At 43.5% G+C, this 18427-nt stretch overlaps 1 protein-coding gene across 1 annotated transcript in view; it reads left to right on the forward strand.

Annotated features, from left to right (window-relative positions):
• The window catches only part of LOC138249571 (uncharacterized), a 230186-nt gene that overhangs the window by 170142 nt on the left and 41617 nt on the right, over window positions 1-18427 (forward strand). The window contains exons 6-7 of the mRNA XM_069203515.1: window positions 8772-8822; window positions 9692-9727. Coding sequence (XP_069059616.1) covers window positions 8772-8822; window positions 9692-9727 — 87 coding nt within the window. The remainder of the gene's footprint in view (window positions 1-8771; window positions 8823-9691; window positions 9728-18427) is intronic.

Genomic DNA, 18427 nt, shown 5'->3' on the forward strand with positions numbered 1-18427 from the left:
ATTAACACGACTCATGGGCCCACCATTTGAACCCATGCATTCTTGTCAAATCCAATTTTTTACTTGGAAAGTAGCCTTTCTAATAGCCATCACTTCACTTAGAAGAGTTAGCGAAATACAGGCGTTTACTATTCAAGAACCCTTTATACAAATACATAAACATAAGGTGGTTCTCCGTACAAATCCACAATTCTTACCAAAAGTCATATCACCATTTAATCTAAAACAAAACAGTAGAACTCCCAGTCTTCTTCCCACAGCCAGACTCAGTAGCAGAAAGGGCATTACATACGTTAGATATAAAAAGAGCACTAATGTATTACACTGACAGAACAAAACAATTTCGTAAAACGAAACAATTGTTCGTAGCTTTCCAAAAACCACATGCAGGTAACCCTATATCCAAACAGGGCATTGCCAGATGGATAGTCAAATGCATACAAACCTGTTAACAAAAAGCTAAAAGAGAATTACCAATTACTCAAAGGACACACTCCACTAGGAAAAAAGGCGCCACAATGGCTTTTCTTGGTAATATACCAATGACAGAGATTTGTAAGGCAGCCACTTGGTCTACGCCTCATACATTTACTAAGCATTACTGTGTAGATGTGTTAGCAGCACAACAAGCCACAGTAGGACAGGCTATTCTAAGAACATTATTTCATACAACTTCAACTCCTACAGGCTAACCATCGCTTTTGGGGAGATTACTGCTTTGTAGTCTATGCACAGCATGTGTATCTGCAGCTACACATGCCATCGAACGGAAAATTTCACTTACCCAGTGTACATCTGTTCATGGCATGTTGTGCTGCAGATTCACATGCGCCCTCCCACCTCCCCGGGAGCCTGTAGCCGTTTTAGTTGCATTAAAATTGTAAATATGTAAATAATTTTTACTTTAATACGCTATGTACATACACATTTACTCCATTGCATGGGCACCTCGGGGAAAACAATCTAATATGGAGTCGACGCCCATGCGCAATGGAGCCGAAAGGGACGAGTCACTCGGTCCCGTGACTCGAAAAGATTTCTTTGAAAAAAAACAACTTGTAACACTCCAAGCCCAACACTAGATGGCAGGAACAGTGCACAGCATGTGAATCTGCAGCGCAACATGCCACGAACAGATTTACACTGGGTAAGTGACATTTTCCATATATATATTAGGATGTACATGCAAATGTAAAAAACTATCTACTTACTACATTTACTTGTACATTTATATTTTTTCACTGTATCACTCCTTCCTACACCCTTCTGCGGGAAAATTATCTAACAAAGGAGTTGATGCCCATGCGCACTATCACCCAAGGGAGGAGTCATTCGATCGTCGAAGAAAAACAACTTTTAACACTAAATGGCAGAAGCTATGCATAGCATGTGGATCTGCAGCACTACATGCCACGAACAGATGTACACTGAGTAAGTAACATTTTCCATACTTGGCTGTGAGTAAAGTTGGTAGCCCCATTGGCTAACACAGGGTTACGGGTCGACATCCCTACCCAGCTGATTTGACTTGGGACTTCCAAACTAGGTCATGTGAGGTATCAAATTAATCATGACATTAAATGCAGCATCATAATCAGGTCGAAATTAATGTCATTATTAATAGTTGAACACTTTTAGAAAAGTGACCACTTTGTGCTCTGTTTGTCCACCGGCCTACCAAAGGCACACACATACAGCTTTCTGACAGCTTGGGGATACGTGTGAAAGACTCCCAGGCTCAAGGACAAAGGCAGTGCCACAGTAGCAAGGTATCAACTCCTCTGGCAGGATGGCCACTCAGAATTAGCCCAGAGTCGTGCTTCGAAGAGGAAGCTGCCTTTGATGGGCCACCTGGCCCAACACCCCTGAGCAGGATGCCTTTTGTCCTTGTAGACAGTATGGAGGCTGGGCCAGAGGAGGGAAAGTCGCCCCAAAACATGTTCTACCGTAGGTGTGTTGTCAACAGGTAGCCACACCTCTAGGATGAGCTAGCTTGCTCCTCACGAACGAGGCAGGGTTGTGCCATCTTGAAGGGGTCAAGAATGTGCCACAAATTCACAGGAACTTCCTCACCTAGGTAGGAGGGGACCAAGTAGGCCATTGGCTAGTGACCACGTGGTCCACTTAAGGCACTTTTCCTGTGAAAATTGTGGCACCCCTGACACGTTAACTCTAAATACTTGCTGGACCTGGAAGGAGGACTAGAGGGAGACCACACTCCACCCGCTGGAAGCGCACAAAGAGAGGCTGTGACGCCTGAGAGACTGCACCTGTTGCTTTTTGGGCTAGTGGATTTGGATCTTGTTCTGCATGCCTGGCTCAGGCAAATGCCAATCTCCAGCCCCAGTTCGTAGTAGAGACTCCAAGTGTCAGTTGGCTGGCCACCCCTGAACAGCACTGGGAACATTAAAGCTGAAGGAGCCCAAGTCACATCTCTGGTAGCCACCACAGACGTTTTGCTCTTACTGGACGCCGGGCACGCCCAAGGACAATTTGGCGATAGCCAAAAGGTGCGCTTGTGTCTGCCGGACCTCTGTGTTGGTTGTGACCGGGTTCGTCACCTGGGAGGGACACCAGTCCCCACCAAAGATTTGCACCATGACCGCTGTGTTGCAAAAGCACATGGTCTGCATTGGCACTCTGCAGGGTTCAAAACTCTTTGCAAAGAGGGTTTCATGGGAACCTGAAAACCGGGGAACAAGTCACCCCCACTCATCTGTGGACCGAAGGCTCAACCGGACGTCACCCTTGTGGATCAGGAGCATCCTTGAGCCTCTTTGAACCTGCATCCCTCAGCTTCAGGACCATTCCATTACCATCTATGGCATTCATCCTGTAAAGTTTGGATCTTGCTCTAAAAAACTCTAGTGGCCAGGAAACTATCTAAAGTATCTTCTCTGACCCCCTGGACCTCTGTCCTGCAGGACTTCGTCGCCCATCATGGCCCAGAGTAACTAACATTTCCAAACTTTTCAAAAGTTTCTAAAGCTTTTATTGACCAATGCTTGTTTGTGGTTGATGCTAAAGTTACTTATTCCTTTACAAATCTATATATCTAGAACTCTGCAGTGTATTTTGATGATCGAGGTACATAACAATAGAATCTCTATTTCTAACCTGGGGTCTTGTTTTTTCTTGTCCTGTGACTTTCTTATTCTGTTTTTGGTGTTATTAAATGCTTTCCACCTTGTTATTTTGCTATGCCTTCCTGCTCGCAGCCACGCTACCCAGGGTTGAGCTTAACATTGAGTAAATGTACCTGACTGGACATAAGACAGTATTTTGGAGTGTACTACAAAGTAGGGATACGTAGCCATACTATATAATACACTCCAGTTCCTTACAGAGATCAAGACTGCTTTTCTTGGAATTACAGATCTGGTAATGGGTCTTAGCTAGAGGCCTGCCACTTAAAGTAGTACGCTTGCCAGGAACCCTAAGCCAACAAGCTGGTTTCCTCAGTTAATTATTTGGATCTGTAGCTGGAATGTTGTTCTAGAAATGACGTGGATCCCACCTGTTTTATTCCACATCGACTGCTGAACATGTCCAACTCTATACTCGATTCTGATGGGGAGCTGGGAGGAAGGGGCATACTGATATAGAACAAGGCACACAAGAAGTGATCAGGTTGCGTTGCTCATCCTATCTACTATAATGCACCTGGTGCTAGAGTAACTCTTGATTATTTTTCCGATCCTTTTAGCACTTAACATATCAAAGGCACAGTACCATTATTTTACTAGAGCCATGGAAATCGTCAGGAGACTGGTCCTATGATGTCTGACACACAGCTGTTAAAGCTCCACAACCTGATGCACTAAGCAGAAACAAAGGTTTGCTCATAGTTTGTAAGCATAACTCTGGAAAGGCTCAAGAGACCGTTCTTAAAGCACAGCTTAGAAGGTAAGGAAGAGTTCAATAAGTAGGTGCAAGTAGTAGTTGTGTTTCACAATCCAAACAAATATATCTAGCTAGACACTAACCTGGGGCCTCTAAATATCCTTGTTGGAAGAGTTGAAGAGTTCAAAGAATGCAAGGATACTATTTTAAAACGATGTTGTAGAAGATGTACCACAAGCAGACAATGTCTGAGATGATGAACTCTTCACTTGACTTGAAAATTGTGGCATCCACCATCCTGAGTGGCGTGACTCTTAACCTATCAGTGTGGATGACGTCTCGAGTGGCAATTCCCTGAGCAAGTGGTGGCTAATAACGCTCAGGATCAAAGGGGAATAAAAGTGGAGACAAGCACCTGTGGTTACCCCTGGCAGTGAATAGGTTTTAGATGATGCTCTACATCACATCTTCGTAGAGTGGGACTTTCCAAAGAAAAGAAACAAAAAAACTGCCTTGACTTTGCTCCCAGATTATTGGAACCAGGATCACTTGGCAATGCTTTTTTTATAGTCTGGTCTAACAGCACAACTGTCACCAAACAATGAGAGCAGCAGCACATGTTTGGAACCCCGAGTGCAGGGTTCGAATAGGCAGAAGTTGTGTACTTCCACCTAAAGAGTACTTCTTTTACACCCTTGTTGGCTAAACATGGCAATCTTGTGCAAATGGCTTGTTTTACAGCCCTATTGACTGAAAAGGTGTTTGCTTATAAGGTTATGGTAGTGAAACATAGTACATACTGCCTACCATTATATGCAGTTTCTTGTGCCCATGGAATGCGATTCTGTGTTGGGCGCACAAGTACTGCACAAATAACATGCCCTATCGTATCCAGCATTGACTCACCTTTCTCTCTGATTTTTTTTGTTAGCCCACATTGCAGCTTTACTGAAGTGACACCCATACCATGGACAACCAATAAAAGTGACGCTACATCAGTGGCTTGCACCAGCATGATTTTTAAGCACTCTTGTTTAGCACCACAGTAGTAGCTCACAAAGTAGACAGGAACGCAATCATCTTCTCGTCCTTCCCCAACCGCCAAATGCTGGCAACGCATGGCCTAGCATGGTTCCTGGGGCGAACATCTGGTTCACATATTTATGTTCTTGAAGCATGGCTGAAAGTACCATAAAAGAAAACATATACGAAAAGCATTGGCAAAGAGTTATGGCCCTCGCCAACGGCCTTTTGTTTATGGCAATTTTTGTTTTGTTCCATCATGGTTTTAGCAAAACGTTTTTGTTGGGGACACTGCAGGGCCCTCATCAGTCTAAAAAATGGTTGAAGGCAAACTATTTTCTGGTCTGCAAAAAGCACATATTACAAAAGTAGTCCCTGGCACTGAAGAGAACTACATTGTGTGTGGATGCACTCATTGTGAAAGGGCAGCATGCTGTAACTCAGTGAAGTCAGCCAATGGTTGAAGGGGACTGGACACTGCACCAGGATGCATGATGGATTTGGTGAAAGACAAATGTGAATGACACAACAGACTAATGGATGAAGTCTGGCGGTAAAGTGTTTAACTACGTTACTCGTACATTTTTATTAAAATCACTAGATCTTTAATACCACCAGACTTAAACATAAAAAATAAATGATTTGCCATTGTTTGGTAGCCGCTTTGCGAATGTTTTTGTAATGTTTTTCCAAATCTTTTACAAATCGGGAAGAAGCATTGAAAAGACAGACAAAACAAGGTAGCTTGAAAAGACTGAGTTGTATAGACAGAGTTCCATACATATACAAGGTTGCATAGATATAGTTAACTAGGTACACAGACAGGTTTACATAGATAGGGTTGCATGCATAGTGTAGGAAGTTGGTTCTGTATATACCATATCAAAATGAGATGTAGTGTGCACAGAGTCCAGGGGTTCCCCCAGAGGCTTGACAGAGACTGAAATAGATAACACTAATGCTCTATTTGTGGTATTGTGGTCGAGCAGTTAGGCTTATCAGAGGGTAGTGTTAAGCATTTGTTGTACTTACACCAGCAATAGAAGAAACACACACTCCAATAGGATTTTATATAGAAAAATGTTTTGTTAATTTATTTCTAGAACCACAAGATTCAGTTTGCAGGTAAGTACATAAAATAAAAGATTCTTTGCATATATATGATCAGGACTTTGAATAGAATCAACAATGTATACAGTTTTTCTTAAAATGGCAAAAAACTATTTTAAAAGTGGACACTGCATTTTTCAACAGTTCATGGGGGAAGAAAAGATTTTGCAGGTAAGTATACAACTTACAGTTCTTATCTCTGGGGTGTAGGTTGTCTGTCGTTTGAGGTTCAAGTAAACCCCAAACACCCACCACCAGCAACACTGGGCCAGTCAGGTGCAGAGGTCAGAGAGGCACCAAATTAACGTGGGCTCCTATGGAGATATGGGGCACTCGGAACTTGGTCTGCTGGCAGCTAAGTACCCGTGGATTCAGAGGGCAGACCGGGGGGCCTCAAGAGAGCATAGTAGGGGCCCCAAGTAGGCACCACACACACACCCTTAGTGGCACTAGGGCGGCTGGGTACAGGGTGCAAACAGGGCATCAGGTTTTCAAAGCAACTCTACGAAGGGACGCTGGGAGTCACTCTGAGGCTGCAGACGAGGTCCAGGGGGCTTCTCGGGCAAACCACCAGCTGGGCAGGGAGGAGGGCCGCCTGCTGGTCGATACTGCACCTGGGGTCGGTTTCTCCAAGGCCTGGCAGCTGCGGGTGCAGTGGTTCTTCAGGCATTGGTTATCTTCGTCCGGAGCTCGCGGTCAGGGGGTTCCTCGGGATTTCCTCTGCAGGCATCGTCATGGATGGTTGGAGAGGTCAACCTAGGGTGGGCTCTTGCTCACAATCGCCTGGGGACCCTTTCTTGCTGGGTGGACCACCTGGACACGGGCCCTGGGCGTCGGGTGCACAGGGGTCAGGACTCACTCATCTGGAGTCAGGTGAGAGTTCTTAGTTGTAGGTTTCTTCAGACAGAGCCGCTGTTCTCTGGAGTTCTTGGTCCTTTTGGGTGCAGAGCAGTCCTCTGGAGTTGACAGAGGTCGCTGGGCCCACGGGACACGTCGCTGGTCTTTTTACAGGTTCTCTGAAGCAGGAGACAGGCCGGTAGGGCTGGGGCCAATACAGTTGTTGTTGTCTTCCTTCTTCTCTGCTAGGGGTTTTTACCTTAGCAGTCCTTCTTCTTGTAGGTCGCCAGGAATATGGGGAGCTGGGTTCAGGATTTGGGGGTGTTACAGGGGTCAGAGGGCAGTAGCCAATGGCTTCTGTCCCTGAGGGCAGCTACACTCTCCTTGTGTCCACTCCCTTTGGGGAGGGGCACATTCGTATCCCTATTGGTCCCTGTCCTCCAAACCAAGATGGAGGATTCTGCAGGGAGGGGGGTCACTTCCGCTCTGAACACCTTAGGGACGGTCCCAGCTGAAGTGGTTCCTCCTTGTTTTTCCTAAGTTTCCTGCCGGGCTTGCCGCCAAAAGTGGGGCTTTGTCCAGAGGGCTGGGCATCTCCACTAGCTGGAGTGCCCTGGGGCATTGTAACATGCTCCTGAGCCTTTGAGGCTCACTGCCAGGTGTTAGAGTTCCTGCAGGGGGAGGTGTGAAGCACCTTCCCCCAGGGCAGGCTTTGTTTCTGGCCTCAGAGGGCACAAAGGCCCTCACCCAATGGGGTCAGAAACTCGTCTGCTAGTGGCAGGCTGGCACAGACCAGTCAGTCCTACACTAGAGGATTGGGGAAAATACAGGGGGTATCGCTAAGATGCACTCTGTGTGTATTTTTTTTAATAAATCCCACACTGGCATCAGTGGGGGTTTATTGTGCTGAGAAGTGTGATACCAAACGTCCCAGTATTCAGTGAAGCCATTATGGAGCTGTGGAGTTCGGAATGTCAAACTCCCAGACCATACACTTAATATGGCCACACTGCACCTACAATGTCTAAGAATAGACTTAGACACTGTAGGGGCATATCATGCAGCTATGCCCTCACCTGTGGTATAGTGCACCCTGCCTTAGGGTTTGTAAGGCCTGCTAGAGGGGTGACTTAACTATGCTACAGGCAGTGTTTTGTGGGCATGGCACTCTAAGGGGGATGCCATGTCGACTTTGCCTTTTTCTCCCCACATGCTCTCTGCCGTAGCAGATTGTGTGTGTGTATGTGTTAGGTGAGGGGGCCTTCAGCATGGCACAACACATGCTGCAGCCCAGCATGTGTAGGGACCCTCCCTGGTCACAGGACCCTTGGTACCACTGGTACCTTTTTCAAGGGACTTATCTGTGTGCCAGAGGTGTGTCAATTGTGGAAACAATCCTACATTGTTAGGGGAAGAACACTGGTGCTGGGGCCTGGTTAGCAGGATCCCAGCACACTCTGTCAAGTCAGCATCAATATCAGGCAAAAAAGTGTGTGTGGGGGGCGGGGGGTGTAACTGCAACAAGTGCCAGTTTCCTACACATAGACATTGATAGATACATAGATAGGCAGACATACTGACTGGTAGATATATAGACAGGAAATTTGATAAAAAATGTGGGTTGAATAGATACTACAATAAATTTTAATAAACAGCAGAGCTAAAATTAGTAATATAAAAGTTAAATGTCTATATAAGCATGACATACAAGAACACTGAAATGAATCTAGAAAGTCAAGTAAGGAAGACATACAGACTGAAGAGCACAGAAAGCAAACTAGAAGGTCATACAAGATTGTCACTTGGCAGATTAATACACTTGAGTCTAATACTCTTGTTATTCTTCAGAAGCTCTTTATTGAATATTGTAGTTACATATCTTGTATAAAGACAGTTCAAAGAGCCTCTTTTCTCCTGATGAAGATTGATGTTCCCTTCTTTTGTTTTCCTGCTTCTAGGTTCCTCTTCAGGTATCCCAAGCCAGTACCGTCAGAAAAAACAAAACATGTGTAAGCTGTCTGTTTACTTATTGGCTATATCCTTTCCCTTCTATCTGTTTTTGTGGTTTTCTTTCAATTCTCTGATTATCTTGTTCTTTCTCTCATTTCTTCATCCTCCATTTTTTCTGTTTTATCCTTTTTCTCTTCCTTACAATAATTTAGTGTTCATAGTCCTACTATATTGATAAGAATCTCTATATCGCTCTGGTCATAAAATTAGTGACGTGTATCTGTTAACTCTAAGGCATATAATATAGCACTTATACCAAAAGGAAATGCATCATAAAACAACTGTTGAATATAAACTTGTGAGGGGTTCTTGTTTTGCTGTAGCCTTCCGTCCCATCCAGCCCTTGCTTTCCCCACCCTTCTCTTTTCCACCTTCTGAACTGCTCCTGCACCTGTTGAAGCCACGCTCCTCCTGGAACACGGCAGGATGTTGTTACTTGCCAGACAGTCCCCTGGCTTCTCTCCTCTTCCATAGTGGCTTCACGCATCTCCTCTACTGTCTTGGAAAGCATCTCCTGCTGTGCTGCAGCACAGCGTCTTCATGTGAGGCTCATGCGGCTCCTCCCTCCTGGCGGATAGCTTCTCCTGCACTCTGGCTTGACAGGCATTCATATTTGTTTTGTACGGCTCTTCATCCCTGTGGCCATGCTTCCTGCTTGCTCTGACTTCAGTTCCCAAGGCAGCGCCATCTTCCTTTCTGCGTCCTCCTCTCTTTTCTTCTTCTTCGGTCTTTTTCTCTTGCATTTCTAGTCCCTTGCTGTCACTGTCTTTTTCCTCATTATCCACCTCCTGCGTTTGTCCTTCTGCTCTTCCTCTCACCTCTCGAAAGAAAACAAGGTTTTTTTTTTTCTTTTCTTTCTCTCTTATAGGGAGGAAGCTTGAAGAGGCCCAGCACTGGATATGAGGTAGGTCATCCCCAACATCTCTCTCTTCCTCCTGACAAAGGTTGAAATGCAGACTAAATTGGTGTACAAATAAAACTGCAGTCTTCAGTTAAAAGCATGGCATACAGTGGTGCAGTTAGAAATGCACTTCATTACGTGCATTCCAAAAAAAAAAAAAAAGTAAATGACAACTTTGTGAAGAACAACTTCTCACTGATACAATTTTGGTATATTTGGAAATGTCAGCGGTCAGGTTAACATTAAAAAAAAATAAGCCACATCAGAAGGAATTTACAACACCCTCAGCAGGTACGTATAAAGCTGGAATGTACCCTATACTTGACATGGAGAGCTGAAAGAAAGCATCCTGCAATCTCATGAGTCTCTAAACACAAGGGCGGCGGCAAAATAATAAAGTCAAAATGAACACTGGCACTAAAAAGAAATGCATTGTGTGTGGATGTGGTCCTTGTGAAGAAGCAAAATGCAGTAACTCAAAGTGCATTTATCCAGCGGCTGAAGTGAGCTTGACGACCTACCCCATGTTGTATGCTGTAGTGTGTGGAAGCAGAATGCGAATGCCACGCCAACAGACCAATGGATGAAGACAGATGGCTGAAAGTCCCTTTAAATAAGGATATTCTACATATATCTTTTAAAACATCAAAATGTGTTGGCTAAATCCAAACCTGAAAAAACAATGATTTGCTATTAATGACTTGGCATGTTTGAGACCCTGCCACAGTGTGTGATAGTTGCTGGATGACTTGTATGTTGGTGGGGGGTGCTGGCTCACCTTTCCATGGCCTATTATCTAATGTTCATGAAAATACTTTATCGGTCCTGCCCCTGGTAGTGCTGGTTTGCGGTGGTTGGCATTTCTGCCTCAGCTCAGTGCAATTAGTACCCCTGACTTCAGTACCCGATGTATAGAGAACAATGCCCAGTGGACAGTGCCTCCATGCAGTGCTGCCACCCAAGAGAGGCACTTAGAAATAGTTACGTGGAGGTGAGTTGTAGAGGGGTACATGCAGCCCTGGAGAAGTTAGATATGTTTTTAGCAATGGCCTGGACTCTTTGCAAATGTGGTTTGGCAACAGGCCATCAGTAATCCTGGCCCCTTGATATACCTCCGTTAAAAAACAAAAAAAAAATTGTTTTCCAGAGATCTTCATTTTTGATTTGTGTGTTTTGTAACATTAGAGAAGTAATTTAGCTTGGTTAGACATTGCTAATGCAGCCGATTTCTTACCTCCTGACAGAGTGTTGCTAACTACAAAATCGGAGGAGTCCTTCAATAAAGAAAAACTAATTCAAAATAAAAGCGAACATCAACTCCAGCTGGTCAGACAAGAGTTCAAGATGCTACAGAAATACGGCAATACGAAGTTCACAAAAGATTGAAACTGATGGATGAAGAGGATCAAATATTTTATTGTTGTGGCAAGTACTACAAGTCGTATACAATGGAAAAAAGCCTGAAAAACTTTTGCCGAAAAATAGCAGAAAGCAGTGAATCCCAAGACGTATCTGAGTCTTCTGAGAAAGCGACGTCAACCAAACACAGTGCCAATCCACTTAGAAGATCGATGGCTACACCTCGTCCACCTCCAACAACTGATCAGAAAGCAGAGGATCTTCAGTATGTTATCTGTGATTTTGCCAGAGCAAGGGGCAATGGTATTGACGAAAGAACAAAGTACAGAGCAAGTGAGTCTCAAAGGGCAAACCTGTATTTGTCTGCAGCTTGTTTCTTCCAAGATGACGTTTTCAGCCTAGTATCTGATCTAACCTGCGAGGTGAATGTATTTGCAGTGGATTTGTGTGCCCACCCAAACTGCATGTGTGCATACATTCAAAAATATGAATATACAATGAGCTCCCATCAGCAGTGTGACGTTTGCTCTCTTTGAAAAAGCAAATGAAGTTTCAAATCCACTCTTGGGTGCTGGCTACAGGTTCACACTCCGTGAGATTGTAGAAGCTTCTGAAAATCAGAGGCATGAACTCATCAGGAAAGATAAAAGAAAAATTTATTTTAATGTGACACTGAGATTATGGCCCTCATTTTAACACTGGCAGTCTATTGACCGTCCGGATTAATGTGGCAGAAGTACCGCCAACAGGCTGGTGGTACATTACTGCCACATTATGAGTGTGGCAAGTTGGCTGCAGCCAACCCGCTACTTCTGCATTCATACCGCCATGGCGGCTGCCATGGCGGTATGAGCCGCCGGGCCGAGATATCAGTCTCTGATCCTGCAGCCCACAGAGTACCACTGGCGGCATTATGAGCCGGCCTACCACCATGGTTTCCTTGGCGTCAGCAACTCACGAAAACCATGGCGGTAGGCCGTACCGGTGACAGGGAATTCCTTCCCTGTCACCGGTAGCTGGCTCCGCCCCCCCCCCAGCTCCCAGCACACACCTGACACCCTCCATCCAAGCACCCATCCCCACCCCCCTGATTCAAAAAAACCCCAAACCGATACACGCATTGAATCCCCCACACTCCCTAAACGCACAAACACGCACCCACCACACACCTGCCGCACCCCTACAACCACAAACGCACACATCACCCCCACCCCACTACATTCACAGCGCCCCACACCCCCCCTCCCAGAATACAAGCACACAGACACCCACATGCACCACAAATACACCCATTCACGTACACTGGCATACACACATTCATCCAGACATACTCACACACAGGCACACTGACATGCAGACACGCACTCACTTCACCATTCGTACACTCATTCACTCACACATACAGCACAACACGCAGACACATTCACACACGCACTCAGACACACACCACGCAACTCCTCCAACCCCCTCTCCCCTGTCGGACACCTGACTTACCTTGGGCGAGGAGGTCGTCCAGCAGGGAAGGGGCGTTGCTACCGCCAGCAGAATACCGCCAGGCCGTATTTCAGCTCAAAATACGGCTGGCGGCGTTCCTGACAGGGCAGTACAGTTGGTAGCAGCACCAGGTCACCACCGTTCGCCAGTATGAACACTGCTGGATTTCCATCCTTATTGTGATGGAAGTCAGGCAGTGCTCATACTCTGGTGGACGGATGGTCACTGGTATGGTGGTGGCTGTCACCGCGGCGATAGGCGGTTATTACCGCCTATGTTAAAATGAGGTCCTATGACTTGCAGAGCCAAGTTCAAGAGTCTGAAGTGCAGAACTCCAATACAATCTTTTATGCATGAAAACCACAAAGTCTTGAAAATCCATCATCCAATCAGAATGACAGAAAGGTAATTTCCTGATCAAGTACATGGTGTGATGTTGACCAGGAGATGCACAGTGCTATACATATATTACGCATCTAACCAATCACAGTATAACAACATTTGATGATGGGAGCATGATACAAGATGACCACAAGCGGGACCTTCACATTTGGGACTTTCCAAGGCGTCACCAAACCAGTTTCTTCATAACCTCTCCTCAGACCTATGTGGACATCCAGATATCTGTTGCTGGGCGAATAAAGGAATGCATGTAGCATGAAGTGTCTCTTTTAAGCAAACCTTGCATTACAAGCTATTTGTCAGAGTTAATTTAGTAAAGGTCATTCAACCTTCTGCATATGTTTTTCAGGCCTGTTCATCATTGAGTATCACAGGATGAGGTCAGGCCTGGGGAAATATAAAATGGATTTCTTTAGCCAAAATCTACAAGATCTGAGAAATTATGGTCAACGTTGATGAAACTGTATTGATCCACAATAATTAAATTAACATTTTCCTGGTGAGAATGTACAATTTGTTTGTCATTCAAAAAGAAAAAAAGAGCGAGCCACTTATGGTGTTCTCGGCTGATTTGACTCCTGAAGTTCTTGCTGCCAAAACAAGGTCACATGATATAGTAAAATCAGCATGAACGATTTAAAAAAAAAAAGAAAAAATGTCCTGAAAGATTTAGATTTTGGACTTAATGACAAATTTTGTGATGCCCCAGAGCTCTGCAAATCATGTGAGTCAACAAGAATACCTGATGTTATCTTATAATTTTTTTGCATTATTGTTTAATATTAGCAAAGCAAAACTGTTACAAAGTACATTTTTTGAGTTCAGAACAGAAGCTGACAACATTGATGGTGGCTTTGAAGATATAAATGAAGAAGTAGAAGACAATCCCTTGAACCAACAGGCTTACGCTGTGCGAATGCACTGTCTTTTCCAAATCATGTTTTATGAATTACATCACAGCAGAAAGAAAAATCTGCCACACATGATGACTGCCCACGCAATCAGTGAAAGTGCAAAAATAGAGAGCTAATCACGTCAGTGAATAAGATTGGTGTTATAAGTTATAATGCCGTAGTACGGAGCAGGAACTTGTCAGCTCATGCTGTAAAATATTGTGAATTGAACAGCACACCACTTCCGAATCACTTTACCAGGAAAGGATTTACAATTGCTACTCTTGATAATTTTGATATTGAAGACAGCTGTTCTTTGTCTAGAACATCCAGCACACGATACTGCCATAGTTCTTTTTCAAGACTGTACCAGTGGAGTATCTGCTGGAAAACAAGCTGAGAGAGCTGTAGGCATAAACAATTGAAGCTGCAAACTTACAACCCAACTACCTTGCCAACGTGTGCAAAATCACTACAAACCATCAACAAGTCCCACTGTACCAGAAAGTTTCAAAGTGGCTGAGGACATGGATCATCTTCTACCTGATGCTACTGCCTGCAAAGCTGATTTAACTGAACTTATCATATCGCTTATTCGGTGCACACTGAAGGATGAAGAAAAGCCAGTTCCTCTGTGGGCTGGAATTCATAATCTGATCTCCCAGAATATACCGTCCCACTGAAGAAGGTTGTGTTTTTACAAGTAATCACCATCTGTAGTTACAAACACAGTTCTAACAAATTTCCAAAATGTGCATGCTTGGCCTTAAGACCCACCTATCCTACCAATTTACTGTTATGAAGGTGCTTTCCATATTGGAGCTGATATTTTTATGAGCAGTCCAATAGAATGTGATGATCTTTATCCATTGATGGACTTTTTTTTACATGACAAAAGTTGTGTTGCATTGTGTAGGAAGTTCTCAGCGGATGTCGCATAGACGATGCACTTACTGAAGTTGAAATCTTTGGAAGAAAGGCAGTCCAGTCAGTATCGAGCGGAAATCATTATGTTCGTTCATTACAAGGTATGTTCATATCTGTGGCTATAGAAACATCGGGTTAGAATGCTTTCTGGAACAAGAACGATAAATTAGGGTTTGTATATCTTATCTCAGAAGTGAACAAGGCACAGGGTACACTTAATTCAGAAGGCATAATGCAAAGCCAGGCAATATTCTATACACTCAGTTCAAAATCAGAAAACCTGAAAACCAAATTCATAGAGTTTTTCAAAGAATGTGAATTAAAATCAAAACTTTTCAAGTACTAGGGAAATGTTTTACACATAGCTCTAGTGAAAAACGTGGTACATGCTGATCAGTAAGGTGATTTTGAGCTGCACTTGAAGACTGTAGAGTCACTGATTACTGTGTTTTGCGAGTTTGATTGCATAAACTACCTGCGATATGGGTCCTGGTATTTGAAAAGAGTGAAGAAGCAAGAGGTGGAAAGGCCATACCTCTACAGAAAATTCACGCAAAGACATTTTGTGGTGAAAGACAGAGAGGGAAGGTTCAATGCTGTGGCTCCAGATATGAAAGTGAAACAGACGATTCAGAGATCACAGAAAAGCTCCAAGGGAATTATTGGTCAGACATGTAAAAGTGAATACGTTGCCCAATGGCAGCTAGTTTACCATGAAGCCCTTTATATTTGCAATGTTTTCAGAGCGATGACAAATTCAAAATGAATAAACTATCTTGAAACTGTTCCTCACCTCGAACTTGTTGGAAACAGAGCGGAACGTTTTAATAAACATGTTGCCTTCTTCATTTCATGCAGCAGCAAGAAAACCCTTTGAAATGACTGAGCCCGTCTGACTGCACAACTTTGTGACCGAATTATATGTGGATAATGATGTAATGATATATCTACTAGGTGTCCTGGAACATGGATCGAAACTAAGCAGAACTGAAACAGGAAAGATTTGTATTTAAAGAGAAAGAGAAAAAGCTGTTTCACAGAATCACTAAAGCTAAACTTCCACACTTGAATTACCACAGAAACAGTTTTGTCCAACCAGCCACTACAAAACAGGTTACAAAAAAACAAATTTTGCAAGCATGTAGGAAGATGGATGTAGAAAAAGAAAAGGGTGAATTAATCAAGGACATTCTTTTGCATGATCTTCTTCCAACAAACACATTATGAAGTGGAGATTTTGCAACCAAAGCAGTGAAGCACAAACTCTTACAGGAGCTCGAAAAAAAAAAAAAAAAATTCACCTGAAGAATTGTGAATGGTCAAGATTTAATCTATGCAAAACTTCGGACAGTTCATTGAGAATGTTGTATGTCAGTGTGCACCTTGCACATTGTCTTTTACAATTATCTTCAACTATCTGTCAAAAAATGAGAGAATCAGACGAATGTCTACAAGTGGAACAGTTGAATTTGCCTGCATCAAAAATTCGACACCAATACCTGTGCAAGTTGGTAAATTCTGGTCATCAACATCGAACAAGATGAACTTGGAGATGTTAACTCGCCAAAACATTGCTAATGCTTCAGTGACCACTGATTGTCAATGAGGTGTTGGTACCTGCAGAGAGATATTCAAAAAGTACTGGCCATATTGTTCAAGAACCTAACAGCAAATTGGAGGAAGCTGAACTTCGTGTTGTGCCACATGTTGAGTGGGCTGTTCGAAATGGTTCCAATCGAGTCATTGTACTGTCAAATGACACAGCTGTTAATATTGTGCTACTTAGATTTGTTGCAATGCTCATAAGTCCAGGATTGTCAGAGTTATGGAAAAGCGGCAAAAGACACTTAATCCCGCTTCATATTCTATACAAGAAACTTGACCCAGAGATGCCCGGTGTTCTTATCAAAGCACTTATTCTTAAGAGTGATGACCCTATGAGCAAATTCGAAAGCCTCTACCCACAGAACTTAAACGTACATGTACTTGCAAAACCTGTGCTACAAAAAAATGTCCATGTCTCTATGCTCTTCTCAAATGCTCAACATTCTGCAAATGTACCACAAGCAATTTCCGAAATAAATAAAATGAACTATGAAAATTTGTCTAAAACATGAGTGATAGACATTTTTTCATATTCAGATCATGAACATTATTTAGCGTATACATAAAAGGTTAAAAAGCAGTATTTGGTTTTTTTCTGTGTGTCTCTTCTTCCAGTGTTATAGTAGCCATTTTGGAAAATGGCAGGAGGGTTGCTCTTAAGAGTTTTTTTTTTTTTTTGTCTCTATAAGGCTACTTGACCACCAACACCTGTGTTTTGACATTAAAATGAAGTATATAGGTCTCATGGTTTCTGAAATATTACATCATCACTGCAACACATCTGCCATTTTTAAAAATGTTGCCCAGAAAACTTTGACCCAGATCAGCAGTGTCTCCCCAAGTTAAATTGCTTCTCTGATGATCCAGAAACACAAATCAAAAATGAAAATCTCTGGACATTTTTTTTAATTTTTTTTAACCCAGGTATTAGTGGGCCGGAAGTACAAAGGGATTTATTTGTTTACACTCTGTTCATTGATTCCTCTACAATTGTGTGTGTGTGTGTGAGAGAGAGATTGGCCTTGCCCTTCATCCTGTGATAGAAAAGCTATGCTTGTGCACAGGGTGGTGCAGGCAATGAGCAACGGTTCGTCATCCATACAATAGGAGTGAGGGCTACTAAGTGTGGTTTCTGAGCTGTTACTGTTTTGTATGTCTGCACTTTCCCACATGCGGTGTGTGTCTTTGGGTAGGGCAGAGCCAGCCTTCAGCATGATATGTAGCAGATTCAGGGCCGCAAATAAAATAGTTTTGAAATGAATTTATAATTAAATAGTACATCTTTTTCAGCACCACCTAGAACTTCTGAGGAAATAGGCAAGGTTACAGCAGAAAACTACACCAAGGACCTAACATTGCAAAAGTAGGTAACTTCCTGACCTTTGTATGGGGAGCAAGCTAACCATAATCTATGTAAGACATGAGGAAAACTTTGCAAAGTCCTATTGTACCCTCAAACTTGCTATGTATGTAGTATAGATATCCACAGCAGGTTTCCACACACTACCTCCCCCAACCCAAAAGCTATTTTAAAATGTTTATCAACCACTTTTATAAAACATGTGATTGTCAGGTTCAGGGAGGAAGAATTTGTATAAAAGAAACTGTACTGAGAACATAGGCTTGTGATCACTGAAGCTTCCTCTAATGACATCACTTAATGTGATCTCGATCCTCACAACTACACCTCTTTCTGCGACCTCCTCCATCCAGATATGTGAGATGGGCAGGTCTAGAGAGAAATCAGTACATTTCCATCACTGGTGCATATATGTCTGTTTCGTGTCACTGTGCCCCCACCATGGAAATACAGAGGATAAAGCTACTTTTCTTTCTCCCACCCACCCAGCCTTCTTTTCATTCTACCCACCCGCCCTTCTTTTCTCCCACTCACCTGCCCTTTCTTCCTCCCTCCGCCTTCCTTTCTTGAGCCCGCCCTTCCTTTCTCCCACCCACCCTTCCTTTTTAGCCCACCCTTCTTTTTATCCACCTGCCCGCCCTTCTTTTTTCCCAACTTCCCACC

This window comes from Pleurodeles waltl, chromosome 8, assembly GCF_031143425.1.
Source record: "Pleurodeles waltl isolate 20211129_DDA chromosome 8, aPleWal1.hap1.20221129, whole genome shotgun sequence".
Lineage (NCBI taxonomy): Eukaryota > Metazoa > Chordata > Amphibia > Caudata > Salamandridae > Pleurodeles > Pleurodeles waltl.